Genomic DNA, 15,503 nt, shown 5'->3' with positions numbered 1-15,503 from the left:
AGGACTCCTCATCACTGTGGGTACTTTGGCTGCTCGAGCACTTATGTAATGTCTTCGTGGAACTATTCATGTTTAGGTGAGAAATATCTTCGCAAAACTTCAGCCTAGTTCAGAGGTGTCTAAAATTATGGAGACGTACACAGTCACCCTACGGGTTCCACGGCCTTCTTCTGGGCGAGCTTGAACAGCGCCTTCCTTATACGCGGCCCTATGTCCAACGTTTGAGCCCACACCTCCAGCTGAGGTCGAGGGACCTTTTGAACTTTTTGGGGTGAGGCAGGTGGGATAAACACTGGGTGCTTTCGGCACCCAACCCTCAATAAGTCCGGAATCGGAAACGTCTCCAAACCAGCCCCACTCCATCGGCGAGGTCGAGAAGGACGTGTGGAGGACCGGGGACGTCTTAACGGCTGTCCAGGAAGAGGGCTACAAGGAGACTCGCTCACGTCGGAGTCCACTACTTGTCGAGCTAAGGAGCTCAGGTTTGACCCTTGCTTGTGCGGATGTGCTGAGTAGAGCGAAAGTGCAGGTGACGCGGAGTACAGCGAGATGGCAGGCGAAGTAGGACCGTACGGTTTCATACAGATCATCGGCCGGTGGGGCGGGACGCATCTGGGTACAAAAACGCCAGGACGGGGATAAACAGGGAAAGGGGCCTGGTAAACGGGAAATGCAGCCCCACGGGGTGGCGCCTCACGAGCTCGCCACTGCAGAGGGAGCAGTTCGAACGCCTTCGCAGCGTGCTGCCGGAGTCTTTCATCCGCCTCAGAAAGGTGCCTGACCGCTAGCAAGACATGGATCACTCGGGAGGACCGCTGGTGTGCATCAGGCCTGGCGGCATTCTGTTCCCAAAGCCTCTCTCCGTGGTGCTGCATGAGAAGCTTCTGGGTTTCTCACTCTTAGCAGCGTAATAAGACCAAGCAGCACTGGATAAATATTCTGCCTGTAAGGACTGCGGAGTAACGCGTCAAGTTTGTCCGAAAGCAAGTCTATCGTGGGCAGCAGTCGCTGGCGGACCTCTTCCAACGTCCAGTTCGCAGCTTCATTCTTGATCAGAAATACGTCTTGAATGTCGGTCATTGGTCTCAGTTGCCTCGTCATCGTTGGCTCACGAGGAGGCCGCCTGAACGTGCAGCACTGTCTCTCATCCACTGAAGATTGTCGTTGGCCATACCACTGCCTCGAAGAATGAGCGTCGGCTTTGGGGAATGTAGTCGGGGGTCTTAGGAGCTCGGTACGTCGGAAATCTGGTCTAGGGAGGCCCGAGTCGACACCGTGCATACTAAAATTCACTAATTCACACACGATTCCCTTCAACACTCCGAGTCGACATGTAACAGTTTTCAACACTACATAGTACGTACAGACTGCTCTGTCGTGGACGTCAGTGTATGGGTGGCGGGACCCATGGAGGCGAACGTTGGGGGTAGCGGCTCGCCAGTGAGCGCTAGCCAACTCGTGGGTTCGACCTCGAGCTTGCCAGTTTCCCAGGCACCTAAAATAGTGGGGGCCACACGCTGAGTTGATAGCAGTGGTCCGAAGTCGGTTGCCTTGATAGCGCCAGCAAGGTTCTCCACTTGGCAGAGGTGAGCCTGCTCTCCGTTGGCCAGCTCAGCCACTGACTGAGCGTAGTGCTCAGCATGCTGCGCCACGGAGGTCGACATTAGGTCCATGGGGAAGGGCACTTCAATGAAGCGCGGCACGTGAAGCGGTAGGTTGACGTTCTCGTAGTGGGCGCGGAGCCTCGGAAGCTTGAACACGTAGGATTGTACATGCTCCACTGGAATGGGAATCTTACGGTGTACATCCTTCTGCTGCTCCACGATGACAGCCTGAGCAACAGGTTTGTCAACGTAGTGTGGGACTTCCACGCGTTTGATGGTGACTTTCTCGCGAATCTCTGGGACCTCAACGATTTTCTCAACCGGGACCTCGACATACACGATTTCGGGAATCTCGACGGTCTTCTCGATCACCTTCTTCTCAGCCTTTCGGACAGTCGCGGCGCCTTCGGCCGGCTGGATCTCCACCACCTTCTCCACGATTTCAACTTCTGGCACTTCAACTACCTTTTCGACGACCTTCACAGTCTCCCGTTCAATCACCTTCTCCCGACAACGCATCTCCTCCATGATCTCCACCTCCTGCTGACGTTTCTCGGGAACCGCATATGTTCTCTCGATGACTTCTTCACGTACCACCTTCCGCGGCATGACCACGTGCCGGTCTTGGGTGCGGATGGTGACGTTGCTGGTGTTGGTCATGTTGCTGAGGTCCTGGGTCATACGCCTTGACGAGGTCCCGGCGTTAACATGCGCGTTAACGTGTGCGAGTATTGAGGGATCCATTGAGTTCAAATCAGATGGATGATTGCTGTTGGGAATAGTGGAAGGCACTCGCCTGTTGAGTCCTCCAATTCTGGATCGCTGACTCTCCAAACAACCTACACAGATGCACTTGACTGCGGCATTCGTAGAGGAGGTCTCTCGGTAAAGGTAGGTTGATTCATTTATTCACTAAATTTGTCGTTATGACCCCACGTGATCACTTAGCTCTCAACGTTTTCTGCAGTCATGAAATTCACAGCAAATGCCGCCCATAATAGCTAATTCGATGAAGGACTTCACTGCATTGGAATACGGAGGCAAGGGCTTACAGTACAACCCCACCGGAAAGCACCTCTTCTCCCTCGTCTTTATGCACGGCCTGGGGGACAGTGCCATGGGGTGGGTTAGCGGCGTCCAGGAGATTCTGGCACACTCACCTTTTCTTCGAACCCACATGAAGGTCTGCATGCCCACCGCGGACGTGATGCCAGTGCGCTGGTCAGGCGGATTCCCGACCACTGCCTGGTTCGACATTTTTTCGCTAGATAGCACTGCTTGGGAAGACCTAGAGGGGATTGCCCGCTCTCGCAGCCGGGTTGAGTCGATCATTACCCACGAGCTTGAGTCTGGTGTGCCAAGCGAGAACATTTTCGTCGGGGGCTACTCCCAGGGGGGTTCTCTTGCGTACGACGTGCTGTTGCACGAGGAGAGGAAGCTGGGCGGCTTTGTGCTGCTTTCGGCTTGGATTACAGGCCTGTCTGCTTTCTACTGCGATTTTGAAGGTTACACTCCGAAGACCGCAAACCTTACGGCTCCTATTCTTCACGGCCATGGAACCTACGACGACATTGTTAAGTTTAGCTGGGGGGAGAAATCTTTGAAGCACCTCGCACAATACTACGAGGATACTACCTTCAAGTCATACCCTGTCTCCCATTCCACTTGCAGACAGGAAATGGCAGACGTAGCCGCTTTCCTTGAAGCCGCAGCTCACTCTGCTTCCCCAACCCGCTCTGACCTATGACGTGTTGCCTTTCATACATTTGTTTCAGAATAACACCTGTCCCTCACATTAGTTGAGTAATTTGCAGTTTTTATAATGCGGACAGATATGATTCATCTACCCTGTCGCGTCTCTGGCAAGTTTTTTAAAGCGGACTCCTCGAGCACCGTAGACACCTGTATAGATTCTCAGGATCGATACGAGGTGCTGGGGGAGCTGGGCCGAGGATGTTTCGGCAAAGTTCGCTTGGCACTAGACCGTCTAAGTGGAGAGAAAGTAGCGATCAAGTCGGTACTTCAAGACCCGCAGTTTAAAAATAGGGAACTGTCCATCATGCGAGAGCTTAGCCATCCTCACGTGGTGGACCTTCTGAACTTCTATGAAGTTAAAGTTCCCGGAAGCTGCGGGATGGAGGTTCATATGAACCTTGTGATGGACGTCGTGCCCTGCAACCTTCACGTCCACATCCTGAAGAGAAGTCGCGAGGGTCACGCGTTACCAATTGACAACGTTCGAGTGCTCATGTGGCAGTTGTGTAGAGCAGTGGGTTATGTCCACGGCTTGGGTGTGGCTCACAGGGACATCAAACCCCAGAACTTGTTGGTCGATGAACGCGCTCGATTTCTGAAGCTCTGCGATTTCGGTACCGCCAAACGTGTGGAGGCAGGGGAGTCTAGCATCTCGTATGTCTGCTCCAGGTTCTACCGCGCCCCGGAGCTTCTCCTGGGTGCCACCCAATACACGACGAAAGTTGACTCATGGTCTATCGGCTGCGTGCTTGGCGAAATGCTCGTTGGGTCTCCACTGTTCCCAGGAGGCACGTCCGAAGGGCAGATGAAGACGATAACCGCGCTTCTCGGCTCACCCTCCCGATCGGAGTTGAGTGGAATGAACCCCCTCTCCCTCCAATCGCCGCCTTCTGTCCGCAGACCTCTCCCCCTCGAAGACGCACTCGCTACGCGAGCCCGTGAAGGAAATGTCAGTTACCGCCACTGTCCACAAGCGGTGGACTTGCTCAGCAGCCTACTGCGGTACCACCCAGTGGCGCGGGCGGCTCCATTTGACTGCTTAGGTCACAGCTTCTTCGATCCCCTCCGCTCAGATCCGAGCCTTGTCAATTTCACAGGCGCTGAGAAGGCTATGATGGGGTACAGTCGCCTGCGGGCAGCGACGGGATACAGCAGAAGCTAGTGAATGTTTAGTTTACGTTCCGATTTGAACTTCCCGAAACTCATCATGACTGGAACGACATACTGTATGCCTAAATCGGATGTCTCTGAGCAAATACATGGACCTGGCGAGCACCCCCAATCCTCATCGTGGCCCATGCCGTGAGCAACGGACTCTCCACCTGGATGAGTATGTCTCTGTTGTCATGTGTGGGGATGGAATCCTTCCATCATCTATATTTGGATAATAATGCGCCTGTTTGGTTCAATTTTTATTGCCGGTGCTGTGGCCAAGTGCACAGCTAAGCCAGACAGTGGTCCGTGGGCTGCCCACTGTACAGATGCCGACGAGGCTACGTGCAAGTCTTTTTATGCGTACTGCGATTGGGAATCGCTGGTGAATATTCCTACGCTTCCAACCATGGGGATGAGTGACGTTGATCTCTATGGTAAGGCTGAGAAGTTTGCTTTTTGGCATTACGCTCTCGACGCGGTTCAGGGTACCTACAGCTGCGACTGCCTGGACCCTAACTGCAAGGATTCTGGGTGCGCTCTCAACCCCAAGGCGGAGTACACTATGTTTAGCGTGCCGGATATTGGTTGTCACCGGGTCTCTGACTTGGACGCCGTTCGTCACAATCCGTACGACCGTCCAGGTTCCCACATGGATTTGAAGGTGTTGTTCCCAGATCTAGCCCGGGCCAACTCCTTGGAACCTGGTGATGGCGGCGCATCCTGGTTTTGGTGGTGCGCCACTAAGAAGAGCTGGAATGAGTGGGACCAGACCTCGAGCTGCGATGTTGGTGAGAGGGTCTTCGACACGGAGCAGGCCTGCCGTGAGTACGGTCAAGCCTTCTGGAGGAGCAAGTCCTTCAACGTGACGTTCCTTTCTAAGTGCGACCGCGTGTCGTCTAAGGAGTGCTCGACCAGTAATGCGGACTGCACTGAAATGTGTCAGAAGGGACAGTCAGCGCTGTTCCATGAGCATTGTGTGGTTACTGACTACCAGGCGGAGAATGATCATGTGTGGCCGAACTTCTTCGTGCCCGAGTCGAACCAATGCTTCGAACAGTGGCAGATTGGTTACGAGGATCAAGGTTGCGACATGAACATTCCTGTGGGGTATGACGGTGGTTGGAACTACGGAGGCGGGAGCTCGGCTCAATGCGGACGCTTCATTCTTAACTCCAACGGAACCCCAAAAGACGTTAAATCTGCTCACGAATGTCAGCTGGAGTGCCAGAAAGACGAGAAGTGTCTTTACTGGCAGTGGAGACCCATGCCTGACTGGAACCTGGCAACTACAGTTGACGACTCAGGCTACAGCAGCGGGCTGGGTAACCGATTCAACCAGGTTCGGATCTGCGCCTTGAAGAATCAGGAACAGGTGGCTGGTGCGTTCCGTGCTGCCTATGACCTGACTTCAGGTGCCTGGCTTTACAACCCCAAAGAAGACAACTACAAGTACGCAAACTCAGTGCAGAACAACGACTGTCAGCCATTCGGGGATAACTGGTGCCATCAGTGCAAGAAGGACGGAAAAGAGGTGGGCGTAGCGCTCAAATGGCGCAACGTTATGTTGTCGGGGCCCAGATTCTGTGATGCTCCGAAGTTCGGCCAAGGAAAAGGAGATGTCTTGCCGTGTGGATTCTGATTTGATGGTTTTTTATTTAAATGACAAGCAACGTTGGTTGAAGCGACCAACTCGGATCTTATTAAGAACTGTGTATTGTCGCCTCATAATCCCCAAGCCATTGCCGTGAGCAACGGACTCTCCACCTGGATGAGTATGTCTCTGTTGTCATGTGTGGGGATGGAATCCTTCCATCATCTATATTTGGATAATAATGCGCCTGTTTGGTTCAATTTTTATTGCCGGTGCTGTGGCCAAGTGCACAGCTAAGCCAAACAGTGGTCCGTGGGCTGCCCACTGTACAGATGCCGACGAGGCCACGTGCAAGTCTTTTTATGCGTACTGCGATTGGGAATCGCTGGTGAATATTCCTACGCTTCCAACTATGGGGATGAGTGACGTTGATCTCTATGGTAAGGCTGAGAAGTTTGCTTTTTGGCATTACGCTCTCGACGCGGTTCAGGGTACCTACAGCTGCGACTGTCTGGACCCTAACTGCAAGGATTCTGGGTGCGCTCTCAACCCCAAGGCGGAGTACACTATGTTTAGCGTGCCGGATATTGGTTGTCACCGGGTCTCTGACTTGGACGCCGTTCGTCACAATCCGTACGACCGTCCAGGTTCCCACATGGATTTGAAGGTGTTGTTCCCAGATCTAGCCCGGGCCAACTCCTTGGAACCTGGTGATGGCGGCGCATCCTGGTTTTGGTGGTGCGCCACTAAGAAGAGCTGGAATGAGTGGGACCAGACCTCGAGCTGCGATGTTGGTGAGAGGGTCTTCGACACGGAACAAGCCTGCCGTGAGTACGGTCAGGCGTTCTGGAGGAGCAAGTCCTTCAACGTGACGTTCCTTTCCAAGTGCGACCGCGTGTCGTCTAAGGAGTGCTCGACCAGCAATGCGGACTGCACTGAAATGTGTAAGAAGGGACAGTCAGCGCTGTTCCATGAGCATTGTGTGGTTACTGACTACCAGGCGGAGAATGATCATGTGTGGCCGAACTTCTTCGTGCCCGAGTCGAACCAATGCTTCGAACAGTGGCAGATTGGTTACGAGGATCAAGGTTGCGACATGAACATTCCTGTGGGGTATGACGGTGGTTGGAACTACGGAGGCGGGAGCTCGGCTCAATGCGGACGCTTCATTCTTAACTCCAACGGAACCCCAAAAGACGTTAAATCTGCTCACGAATGTCAGCTGGAGTGCCAGAAAGACGAGAAGTGTCTTTACTGGCAGTGGAGACCCATGCCTGACTGGAACCTGGCAACTACAGTTGACGACTCAGGCTACAGCAGCGGGCTGGGTAACCGATTCAACCAGGTTCGGCTCTGCGCCTTGAAGAATCAGGAACAGGTGGCTGGTGCGTTCCGTGCAGCCTATGACCTGACTTCAGGTGCCTGGCTTTACAACCCCAAAGAAGACAACTACAAGTACGCCAACTCAGTGCAGAACAACGACTGTCAGCCATTCGGGGATAACTGGTGCCATCAGTGCAAGAAGGACGGAAAAGAGGTGGGCGTAGCGCTCAAATGGCGCAACGTTATGTTGTCGGGGCCCAGATTCTGTGATGCTCCGAAGTTCGGCCAAGGAAAAGGAGACGTTTTGCCGTGTGGATTCTGATTTGATTCGGTTTTTTTATTTAAGTGCTTTGAATTACGTTGCATGTCACGTACAAGTAACGTTGACGTCCCAACGTTAAAGCGACGACCAACTCCGTTCTGATGAGAACTGTTTAGCGTCGCTTCTAAATCGGATATGTGTCCTAGCAAAAACTATCGACATAGCGACCAGCCCCAACCCCATCGTGGCCATTACCGCTGACGGAGTCCAAGCACCCGGTATAAAATGTAGAAGGGGTCCTAGCGCGCCTCCCAAGCGCCCCATAGCCATCGCGTACGCCATTAACGACGGACTCTCATCTGGTTCGTAGAGCAACGGCGGCAGCGCGAAGACGCCTACGCTTCCGTAACTCTGAACGACCGTCAGCGCGCAGAACAGCGCCTCGAAGACGTAGAAGTGGGCAGAAGCGTTGCGCAGCGAGTTGAGAGGGTGCAGCCGCAGCGAGCTCATGAGCAGGTAGTCCACGCCCAACAGCATGAATGTGGTCGACAGATGCGGCCAGACCCCCCAAATCTTCTGCAGCCGGTAGCCTGTGACGACTCCGATAGTGTCGAATACGGAGCCGGCTGAGTGGAATAGTAGCGTAGCGGCGATGGTTGAGTGTCCGAAAGGTTCATGATCAACCTGAAAATGCGTGAAGTACCAGGCAACGTTGAAGACGAAATACCCCGCCCCCGATATACAAATACGCCTTCGCCATGAAGGACTCTTTGGCGGTTCCTCGCTCCAGGCTAACCCTTCAGGAACAACATCAACCATACATTCCACTGCATCCGAACGACGCATTTCGCTGAAGAACGAGGATGTGTGATGCGAGAAGTTGACGGTCTTCTTGAGGTTGGCTCCGGTTCTGTGCAGCGAAAATCGATGAGAGAGGTCCACACGTGAACCAATCCACAGCAATGCAAATAGCGGAAGGGAACCTAACAAGGTGGTTAACCTAATCACCCATAACAGTCTATTGTAAGGGCTTGAAACTCTGTGGAACATGAACCAGCTGACGCCGGTTATGAGATGAGGAAGTCTGCAGCTCATGGTCATCGCCACTTGAACGTCTCCCAACATCTGGACCGCAGCATGCACCGGCATGGTAGTCCTCATAGCAATTGCGGTGCTCAGTAGCAGCACACTACCCGAACCTAGACCCAGAAGAAAACTGAGGACGCAGAACCATGAGCCACTCAAGGGCGCCACCGCAGCAGCTAAGCATACTATAAGAGTAGGGATGGTGCTATAAAGAAACGGACACGGCAGTGCCCATTTCGACATCAGCAGCCCCGACGCTGCTGTTCCCACCGCCGACCCCAATAACGCTAAACTCGCGGCGTAACGGTATTTCTCACGCTCCGGCAGCACGGTGATGACGGCCTCCCCAATGGCGTCCACCATGCTGGTGAGGTATACGGTTCCTACACCGCTGATGAGTAAGAATCGTTCAACCATTGCGATAGTCAAATTTTCCAGTGTCAGCGATGCCCATTTTCATCGATGCAAATCTGCTGAAGCAGCCGTTTTGATTGGGTGAGTAAGAGAGTTCACAGGTGTCTTAACGGTACGACTTCTGATATCGGGCTCTGGCGCCAGGGCCTCCGAACTTCTTGGGCTCCGTTCTTCTGGGGTCCGCAACCACCAGCGATCGATCGTATGCCGCGAGCGTGTCACGAATCTCCTTCTTAGTCTGCTCATCAACATACTTCTGAGTGTAGGCGATGATGGCCTTAGATATAGCCTGACGCACAGCATAGATCTGTGCGACGGGACCGCCTCCCTTGACTCGGACCCTAATGTCAACCTGGCCAAAATGCTCTTCAGGAAGGAGCAGCAGAGGCTCGAATGCCTTGATTCGCAAAGTAGACGGTTCAAGGAACTCAAGAGGGCGACCGTTGACGCGAATGCGTCCGAACCGATCGCCTGTGCACATAGCAACGGCCACCGCAGTCTTCTTGCGTCCGCAAGCCTGCACTCTCTTGATGGCCTGTGTTCTCTCGCTCATCCTGTGGGCCGCAGGTAAACAAGGATTTATATCAGTCCGTTTTGTCTTAGCTAAATCGACGATTTCCCTCAGCACTCACGCCCCACCATGAGACACAACAACAAGCTCCCCTCGTCCCACAGAGGCCCTCACTGGCAGCGTCATGTGAAGACGTGGTTTGACCAGCCTATGCGCCATGCTCGCCGGTATAAGGCCCGACAGGAGCGAAAAGCTCAGGCAGGTGTTCGCCCTATGAACAAGCTTCTGCCAGTGGTTCGATGCCAAACTGCTAAGTTCAACTGGCGTCAGCGCTTTGGCAAGGGCTTCTCTCTGGCTGAGCTGAAGGCGGTCGGACTTACGCCGCTCGCTGCTACCACCATCGGTATCCGCGTCGACGCCAGAAGGCAGAACCAGTCTGAGGACGGCTTCAACACCAACGTGGAGCGCCTCCAGACTTACCTCAGCCGCATTGTCGTCTTCCCTAAGAATGGCCAGGCGAAGAAAGGTCTTGGCGGCATTCCCGATGACGTCACCAAAGAGCAGGCCAAGGATGTGAAGGGCAAGGTGCTTCCAGGATGTGACCTCAGAAAGGTGTTCCCCGTCCCGACAATCAACACCGACGTCGTCGACTACGATGAGGCTCTCCATGGCAAGGCGTTCAAGCGGGGTCTTGGCAAGACCTACTCTCGTGAGACGTTACAGGCTCGCGAGGCGAAGGAGAAGAAGCGCAAGGGCAGGAAGTAGTAATCTGTTGTGTTGTTGTTGAACTCTCTTTGGGCATACTTATTGGCCATCAGTGGTTGCAGCTTACACTTTGAACCGTCACCATCGGTGCACCCCAAAATCCAAATCATGTTTGTACCTGTGGGTATGAGGAAATTGTCAATTGTAAATTGTAAATTGTGTCTAACATAATGCTACTTCAACTGTAGCAGTATGCGGGTGTAGGGTGGAAAAGGATGACGTTTGGGTCCACCTTGAACGAGCAGCTCGGCGTTATTCCCTTGAGATGAGGAATTGAACGCGTATGAGCATCGGAGTTTTTGGAGCTACCCTTAGGGGGCGTACGTTGACGCCTGCTGCGTATGAAGCATGGCATCGCGAAACGCAGTGACCTCGGTCTACCCTCAGGCGCTCTCCACTGTCAAAGATGGTTGGAGTTGTCTCCGCATGCGAAAGCGTCGTTTCGGAATCTCGAGTTCTGGAACGCCGAGCTTTGTTTGGACTTGGTGTTATCTTCGTTTGCTGAGATGTTCTACTGTTTTTTTTCTGTTGCGTGATTTTCAGATTTCCTATGGGTTGTGTAAAAGACGTAGTCGTTGTGGTTACATCATGTTATTTGTGTTGCGAATTGTGTTGTGAGTTAATATGAAACTGGAGCTGATATGACAAGACGGAATCTAGAGGTGGACACCAGCAGGTGTGTGTTAAGACTACGAGGGTTGAGGATGAAACATTGGGTACATCCCAGAGGGGAGGCTCAGCGTCTGCTGCACCTTCGAAGGGAATGGCAGTTGTATTCTGGTGATGCGCTTCCGTCAATCTCTTTAAGTATTTTCGTGCTTGCGCATCTACCCCCAGAATATAAAGACTTTGGTTTCCCAGTAACCCCTGAACACGGTACAAGAATCATCTCCAAGTGTTAGTTGACATAGTTTATGTTAAGACTACTGCGGTATCTGATCGTCTTCATTTCCAATTCCGGTGATAACAGCAAATCAAGATTGGCAAATCAAGATATAGCAAATCAAGAATAGCAAACCTGCACATTAAACGAGATTCTGGTGAGTGTGGATTCAACGACGAGGGTTTAGGGTCGAGGATGAAACATTAGGTCCATCCCAGAGAGGAGGCTCAGCGTTCCATATTGGATTATGAACCGGACGATTGGGTTATGAACTCCATGAATCAAGGGGAAAGCAAGAGACCTATGACAGGGAATCTTGTGCACTGCAAGACAGTGCGGTTTCGATAACCGGAAGGAAATAAGAACACTGTGCTATTTTCCTGGAACGGAATGAGGAGGCGCTGAGTGACAGAGGTGTGCTATTTTCCGGTTGTGGACGCCCAATTAGGTCGCACAACGGATCAAGACCGTTTGTGCGATCCACAAGCGGAACGGTAGCCAAGCTATCGCTAGGCTGCCGTGTATGCTGAGCTGCCCAACGTCTGGTGAAGCAATCATCCATCGGGACGCTGAGCATCTTCGATGGGATGTTATCTTTTTTGCTCTCAGCAGTCGTTGAGTCCACATTCAGTGTCTGAGCTGCTTCTATGCTGCCATGTATGATAATATATATTTCTTTAGTACCTTTTTTCCAGATTAGACGAATTACTCTCCACCACAGCCAATTTGATTATCATACTGCACAGAAAGATGTTTCTGGTATGCGTTGATTCAATAGCGACTGATCTGGTGTTGGTTTCTGGCTACTGTGTACTGTTTCTTGAACCAATCTGAAAAGAGTCACAGCACCAAAAGAGCATGTTGTGTTTCCATTGTGCGGGTTTAGCGTTGTCTTCTGAAGCGGTTGGCATGAGACCGCAACAAGAATATGCAGGGAAGAACTCCACATTTCTCGTAAGCCATGACGCCTGTAATTGTCATCACGGGTTTCCTAGGTGACTCTTGGCGTATATTGTGATGTAGGCAGCGGCAAGACGACATTACTCAAGCGCATTTTGCAAAATGATAATGGCCTTAGAATTGCAGTCATCCAGAACGAATTTGCTGAAGAGATGGGGATTGAGAGTCCAGTGATAACCGATCAAGTAGGTGTTTTGCATGAGGAAATCTACCAAATATATCCCCAGAATGGTTCTACTTTCGACGACTTTTATGAACTTCCCAACGGCTGCATCTGCTGTACAGTGAAATCAGACTTGCTGGTGGCTCTGGAGAGGCTAGTGGCGCGCCAGCAGCTTGTGGGCCCTTTTGACTACATTGTGGTGGAGGCCAACGGAGTTGCAGATCCAATAAACGTTATTCAAACGTTCTGGGTTGATGAGGAACTGCACTCGAACGTGCAGATCGCCGGAGTCATTGGGGTGGTGGACACCAGCAGGTTTCAGCAGTGAGTGGGACTTCAACTACGGGGGTTTATGGTCGAGGATGAAACATTAGATCCATCCCAGAGGGGAGGCTCAGCGTTGGACAGGACACGGAGGCGGATACCGAACTGTACCCCTAGCAGTCAGATAAAGGCTGCTACAATCTCAGCCTTCCCAATGAAGGAAGGCTGGATTGCATCACAATCTCAGCAATGAAGGCTGGATTGCATCACAATCTCAGCAATGAAGGCTGGATTGCATCACAATCTCAGCAATGAAGGCTGGATTGTTCCTTTCTCAGACATCAACATTGGAGTCTGAGAATCGTCGCCAATCCCTGGCCAGAGAACCTTGGATCCCACGTGACAATGAAGCCCAACTCGAACATCAACATTGGAGTCTGAAAGGCGTCGCCAATCCCTGGCTAGAGAACCTTGGACGGCATCACAACCTAGTCTTGACAATGAAGACTGGATTGCATCACATCTCAGCCTGGAGCTGTGATATCCAGGCTGGAGGAAGCCTGGAATGGCATCGAGACTGTGCCGACGCTGAGCATCTTCGATGGGATGTCATCTTTTTTGCTCTCAGCAGTCGTTGAGCCCGCATTCAGTGTCTGAGCTGCTTTTATGCTGCCGTGTATGATAATATATATCTTTTGTACCTTTTTTCCAGATTACTGGAGACGAATACTCTCCAATCAGACCTGGTTAAACAAATCGCTTGCTGTAACAGGATTCTACTGAACAAATCCGATCTCGTTAATTCCACTACAACCGTTGAGGCGATGATCAGAGGCTTGAACCCTGAGGCAGATTTGCTGATCACCAACTTTTGTTCTGCATCCTTGAAGGAGCTCTTGCGATTCGAGTCCACGTACACTGTACCAGATGTGTCGCCGGGGCCTCCTCACTCGTGGGCACGAAGCATTTTGCTGAAGACTTCGAAGGTGCAGTCGCTACGGAGGCTGAACGCGGAAATAGGACGCTTGCTCTGGGATTCGAATTTCGGGCCGCGAATTTACCGCTTCAAAGGACTGATTCTGACACGGGTCGACATGGAGGAGTATCAACGCGAAGGCGAGGTCGAGGCCTGGTGCAGTTTGCAAGGCGTTGGAGATGCCTTCGAGTGGCACGTAGTCGAAAATGGAATTGTTCCCGCTACTGCTGAGTCGAGGCTGCTGTTTGTGGGTGAGGAGTTGGACGACTCGCAGCTGGATATTTTTGATTGACTCGAGCTGTAACAACAAAGTATACATCATTCACGTGTGACAGAAATGGTACGATGTCCATGCCGGAGTCGAGATGACTACCCTCAGTTCTGTGGGTGCTGTTGCTGCTCTCTTCGTGGCGGTATGCTTATCATGGGCATATGCTGCTTTGTCATAGCTCTGTGGTCGTTCGTGGAGTTTGCAGTTGACCCGGAGCAAAGCTCATGGACCCTGCTTGAGCGAGTGGCCTCTGCGGTGCTGAGTATGATGGTCGGTTCCTACCTGCTGTGGGCAGTCCATATCCAGAAAGCAGAGACTCTTTCGTCCCTGCGGCTGGCCACGAAGGTCTACCTGCCCGTGCTGCTAATAGTTGATGCCGGCTTCCTCATCTTTGATGTCTGGCGGTTCTCACAGGCCGACACTCTCGCTGAACCAGGAATGAACGAGACGGTGGCGGCAGCCGTGATGGACTTCAAGATCCGGACAGGGGTCCTCATTGGAACGAGGACTTTAGCGATCGTTCTCATTCTCAGCTGTTCATGGCCCCTGCTTGGCTCGATGAAGTCTCTGGCCCGAGTGTACGAGGCAGGAGGTGACGGGACAGAGTACAAGAGTGCAGTGGAGATTGCTCATCCGCATCTGGCTGAGTGCTTCAACATGGAACAATTGGGTCCCGTCCTTCGGAAGCAGCGGCATGATAGGGAGAGCGCAGAAGGGTAAGAGCCTTTGTGTCTCTGACTCAATATGTCACGCAAGGTCATCTTGTTGAGTGCTATGTTGGCATCAGGCCAACCCGGCCTTAACGAGGTTAAAAACAACAGCAACTACGAGGAGATATCACAACGACTCGACGCTCTGTTTGACAGCGACGATCCACCGACCGTCGACAAACAGAAGATGGGCCAAGTGCAAGGGAAGTCAAGCGACATGTCCTCCGGTGTAAAGTCAGGCGCTAAGATGACTGGCCGACTGGGCCCGTCCTCCTCTGATCTCGCCACGCAGAAGTTCGCGTCGAACATCTTTGGGCAGATGTCGCGAATAGCGCGCGATCCTCAGCACGGCAAAAGTTGGGCCGACCTCAACGGCGGTAGGAAGCGCCGGTTTTCGTGGGAATCGGTCTTTGGTGCGGGTTTTCTTGGACGAAAGGAAGGGTTACCAGAGAGCATCCCCAACTATCTGGAGCGTTGTCCTCTGCACTCATTCACAACTGGCAGTCTCTGCGTCATGCATTCCAATGGGCCGGTAGACAGCTTGCAAGATGCTTCAATGACAGCGGCCTTCTTCGTAGCCAAGCACGATCGATGTGAAGGGGGTGCTGTCTTTCAGGCTGACATCACACCCTCTATGAGAGTCGCGCTGCACCAGTTCTGTGGATGGAGTTGGCCGTCGACTAAGGTGTGTGCAGAACTGCCTCCAGGGGTCCCACTGATGTGCCCATTTGGCTTCGTCAGAGAAACTACCAACCCTGACTTCTGCGAAGCCTCTCTTCGCTTTCTAGATATGCCCCCAGATTGCACGCC

The 15,503-nt window shown here is 52.6% G+C and overlaps 12 protein-coding genes across 17 annotated transcripts; 8 read left to right on the top strand and 4 right to left on the bottom strand.

The window, feature by feature from the left end:
* Nucleotides 1-143: 143 nt before the first annotated feature.
* KVP17_004341 (uncharacterized protein) lies at nucleotides 144-1,281 on the bottom strand (the record flags this gene model as incomplete). 2 transcript variants are annotated; one of them, XM_068522436.1, is made up of 2 exons in its annotated part: nucleotides 144-869; nucleotides 898-1,281. In XM_068522436.1, 2 exons carry the CDS (start codon nucleotides 1,279-1,281, stop codon nucleotides 144-146), a joined length of 1,110 nt encoding a protein of 369 aa, XP_068379646.1. The 2 variants fall into 2 exon arrangements, with proteins under 2 accessions (XP_068379646.1, XP_068379645.1); XM_068522435.1 differs by lacking the exon at nucleotides 898-1,281 and having other exon boundaries at nucleotides 144-875.
* Nucleotides 1,282-1,349: 68 nt separating this feature from the next.
* On the bottom strand, nucleotides 1,350-2,509 carry KVP17_004329 (uncharacterized protein; the record flags this gene model as incomplete). Of its 2 annotated transcripts, XM_068522416.1 has the most annotated exons (2): nucleotides 1,350-2,418; nucleotides 2,448-2,509. In XM_068522416.1, the coding sequence occupies 2 exons, from the start codon at nucleotides 2,507-2,509 to the stop codon at nucleotides 1,350-1,352; spliced, it is 1,131 nt and encodes a 376-aa protein (XP_068379627.1). The 2 variants fall into 2 exon arrangements, with proteins under 2 accessions (XP_068379627.1, XP_068379628.1); XM_068522417.1 differs by lacking the exon at nucleotides 2,448-2,509 and having other exon boundaries at nucleotides 1,350-2,348.
* An 80-nt stretch (nucleotides 2,510-2,589) lies between these two features.
* Nucleotides 2,590-3,351, top strand: KVP17_004336 (uncharacterized protein; the record flags this gene model as incomplete). Of its 2 annotated transcripts, none has more annotated exons than XM_068522429.1 (1): nucleotides 2,590-3,351. In XM_068522429.1, one exon carries the CDS (start codon nucleotides 2,590-2,592, stop codon nucleotides 3,349-3,351), a length of 762 nt encoding a protein of 253 aa, XP_068379640.1. The 2 variants fall into 2 exon arrangements, with proteins under 2 accessions (XP_068379640.1, XP_068379639.1); XM_068522428.1 differs by having other exon boundaries at nucleotides 2,614-3,351.
* A 75-nt stretch (nucleotides 3,352-3,426) lies between these two features.
* KVP17_004339 (uncharacterized protein) lies at nucleotides 3,427-4,521 on the top strand (the record flags this gene model as incomplete). Its single annotated transcript, XM_068522433.1, has 1 exon — nucleotides 3,427-4,521. The coding sequence occupies one exon, from the start codon at nucleotides 3,427-3,429 to the stop codon at nucleotides 4,519-4,521; it is 1,095 nt and encodes a 364-aa protein (XP_068379643.1).
* A 228-nt stretch (nucleotides 4,522-4,749) lies between these two features.
* On the top strand, nucleotides 4,750-6,153 carry KVP17_004323 (uncharacterized protein; the record flags this gene model as incomplete). Its single annotated transcript, XM_068522405.1, has 1 exon — nucleotides 4,750-6,153. The coding sequence occupies one exon, from the start codon at nucleotides 4,750-4,752 to the stop codon at nucleotides 6,151-6,153; it is 1,404 nt and encodes a 467-aa protein (XP_068379618.1).
* Nucleotides 6,154-6,346: 193 nt separating this feature from the next.
* KVP17_004334 (uncharacterized protein) lies at nucleotides 6,347-7,750 on the top strand (the record flags this gene model as incomplete). Its single annotated transcript, XM_068522424.1, has 1 exon — nucleotides 6,347-7,750. The coding sequence occupies one exon, from the start codon at nucleotides 6,347-6,349 to the stop codon at nucleotides 7,748-7,750; it is 1,404 nt and encodes a 467-aa protein (XP_068379635.1).
* Nucleotides 7,751-7,825: 75 nt separating this feature from the next.
* Nucleotides 7,826-9,193, bottom strand: KVP17_004322 (uncharacterized protein; the record flags this gene model as incomplete). Its single annotated transcript, XM_068522404.1, has 1 exon — nucleotides 7,826-9,193. One exon carries the CDS (start codon nucleotides 9,191-9,193, stop codon nucleotides 7,826-7,828), a length of 1,368 nt encoding a protein of 455 aa, XP_068379617.1.
* Nucleotides 9,194-9,296: 103 nt separating this feature from the next.
* Nucleotides 9,297-9,743, bottom strand: KVP17_004331 (uncharacterized protein; the record flags this gene model as incomplete). Its single annotated transcript, XM_068522421.1, has 1 exon — nucleotides 9,297-9,743. One exon carries the CDS (start codon nucleotides 9,741-9,743, stop codon nucleotides 9,297-9,299), a length of 447 nt encoding a protein of 148 aa, XP_068379632.1.
* Nucleotides 9,744-9,830: 87 nt separating this feature from the next.
* KVP17_004325 (uncharacterized protein) lies at nucleotides 9,831-10,466 on the top strand (the record flags this gene model as incomplete). The annotated part of the gene is made up of 1 exon (XM_068522407.1): nucleotides 9,831-10,466. One exon carries the CDS (start codon nucleotides 9,831-9,833, stop codon nucleotides 10,464-10,466), a length of 636 nt encoding a protein of 211 aa, XP_068379620.1.
* Nucleotides 10,467-12,310: 1,844 nt separating this feature from the next.
* On the top strand, nucleotides 12,311-14,004 carry KVP17_004335 (uncharacterized protein; the record flags this gene model as incomplete). Of its 3 annotated transcripts, XM_068522425.1 has the most annotated exons (3): nucleotides 12,311-12,344; nucleotides 12,373-12,796; nucleotides 13,449-14,004. In XM_068522425.1, the coding sequence occupies 3 exons, from the start codon at nucleotides 12,311-12,313 to the stop codon at nucleotides 14,002-14,004; spliced, it is 1,014 nt and encodes a 337-aa protein (XP_068379636.1). The 3 variants fall into 3 exon arrangements, with proteins under 3 accessions (XP_068379636.1, XP_068379637.1, XP_068379638.1); XM_068522426.1 differs by lacking the exons at nucleotides 12,311-12,344; nucleotides 13,449-14,004 and having other exon boundaries at nucleotides 12,462-12,800; XM_068522427.1 differs by lacking the exons at nucleotides 12,311-12,344; nucleotides 12,373-12,796 and having other exon boundaries at nucleotides 13,561-14,004.
* A 132-nt stretch (nucleotides 14,005-14,136) lies between these two features.
* KVP17_004333 (uncharacterized protein) lies at nucleotides 14,137-14,703 on the top strand (the record flags this gene model as incomplete). Its single annotated transcript, XM_068522423.1, has 1 exon — nucleotides 14,137-14,703. One exon carries the CDS (start codon nucleotides 14,137-14,139, stop codon nucleotides 14,701-14,703), a length of 567 nt encoding a protein of 188 aa, XP_068379634.1.
* Nucleotides 14,704-14,727: 24 nt separating this feature from the next.
* On the top strand, nucleotides 14,728-15,503 carry KVP17_005333 (uncharacterized protein; the record flags this gene model as incomplete). The annotated part of the gene is made up of 1 exon (XM_068515138.1): nucleotides 14,728-15,503. A coding segment is annotated over one exon (776 nt), but the record flags the coding sequence as incomplete, so codon positions are not given.

Source organism: the organism of the source record quoted next, assembly GCF_019968985.1.
Source record: "MAG: Porospora cf. gigantea B chromosome Unknown PgB_NODE_109_length_38376_cov_132.932, whole genome shotgun sequence".
Lineage (NCBI taxonomy): Eukaryota > Apicomplexa > Conoidasida > Eugregarinorida > Porosporidae > Porospora > Porospora cf. gigantea B.
Note: the sequence above shows the minus strand (reverse complement) of the source record. Positions and strands in the feature narration are given on the sequence as shown.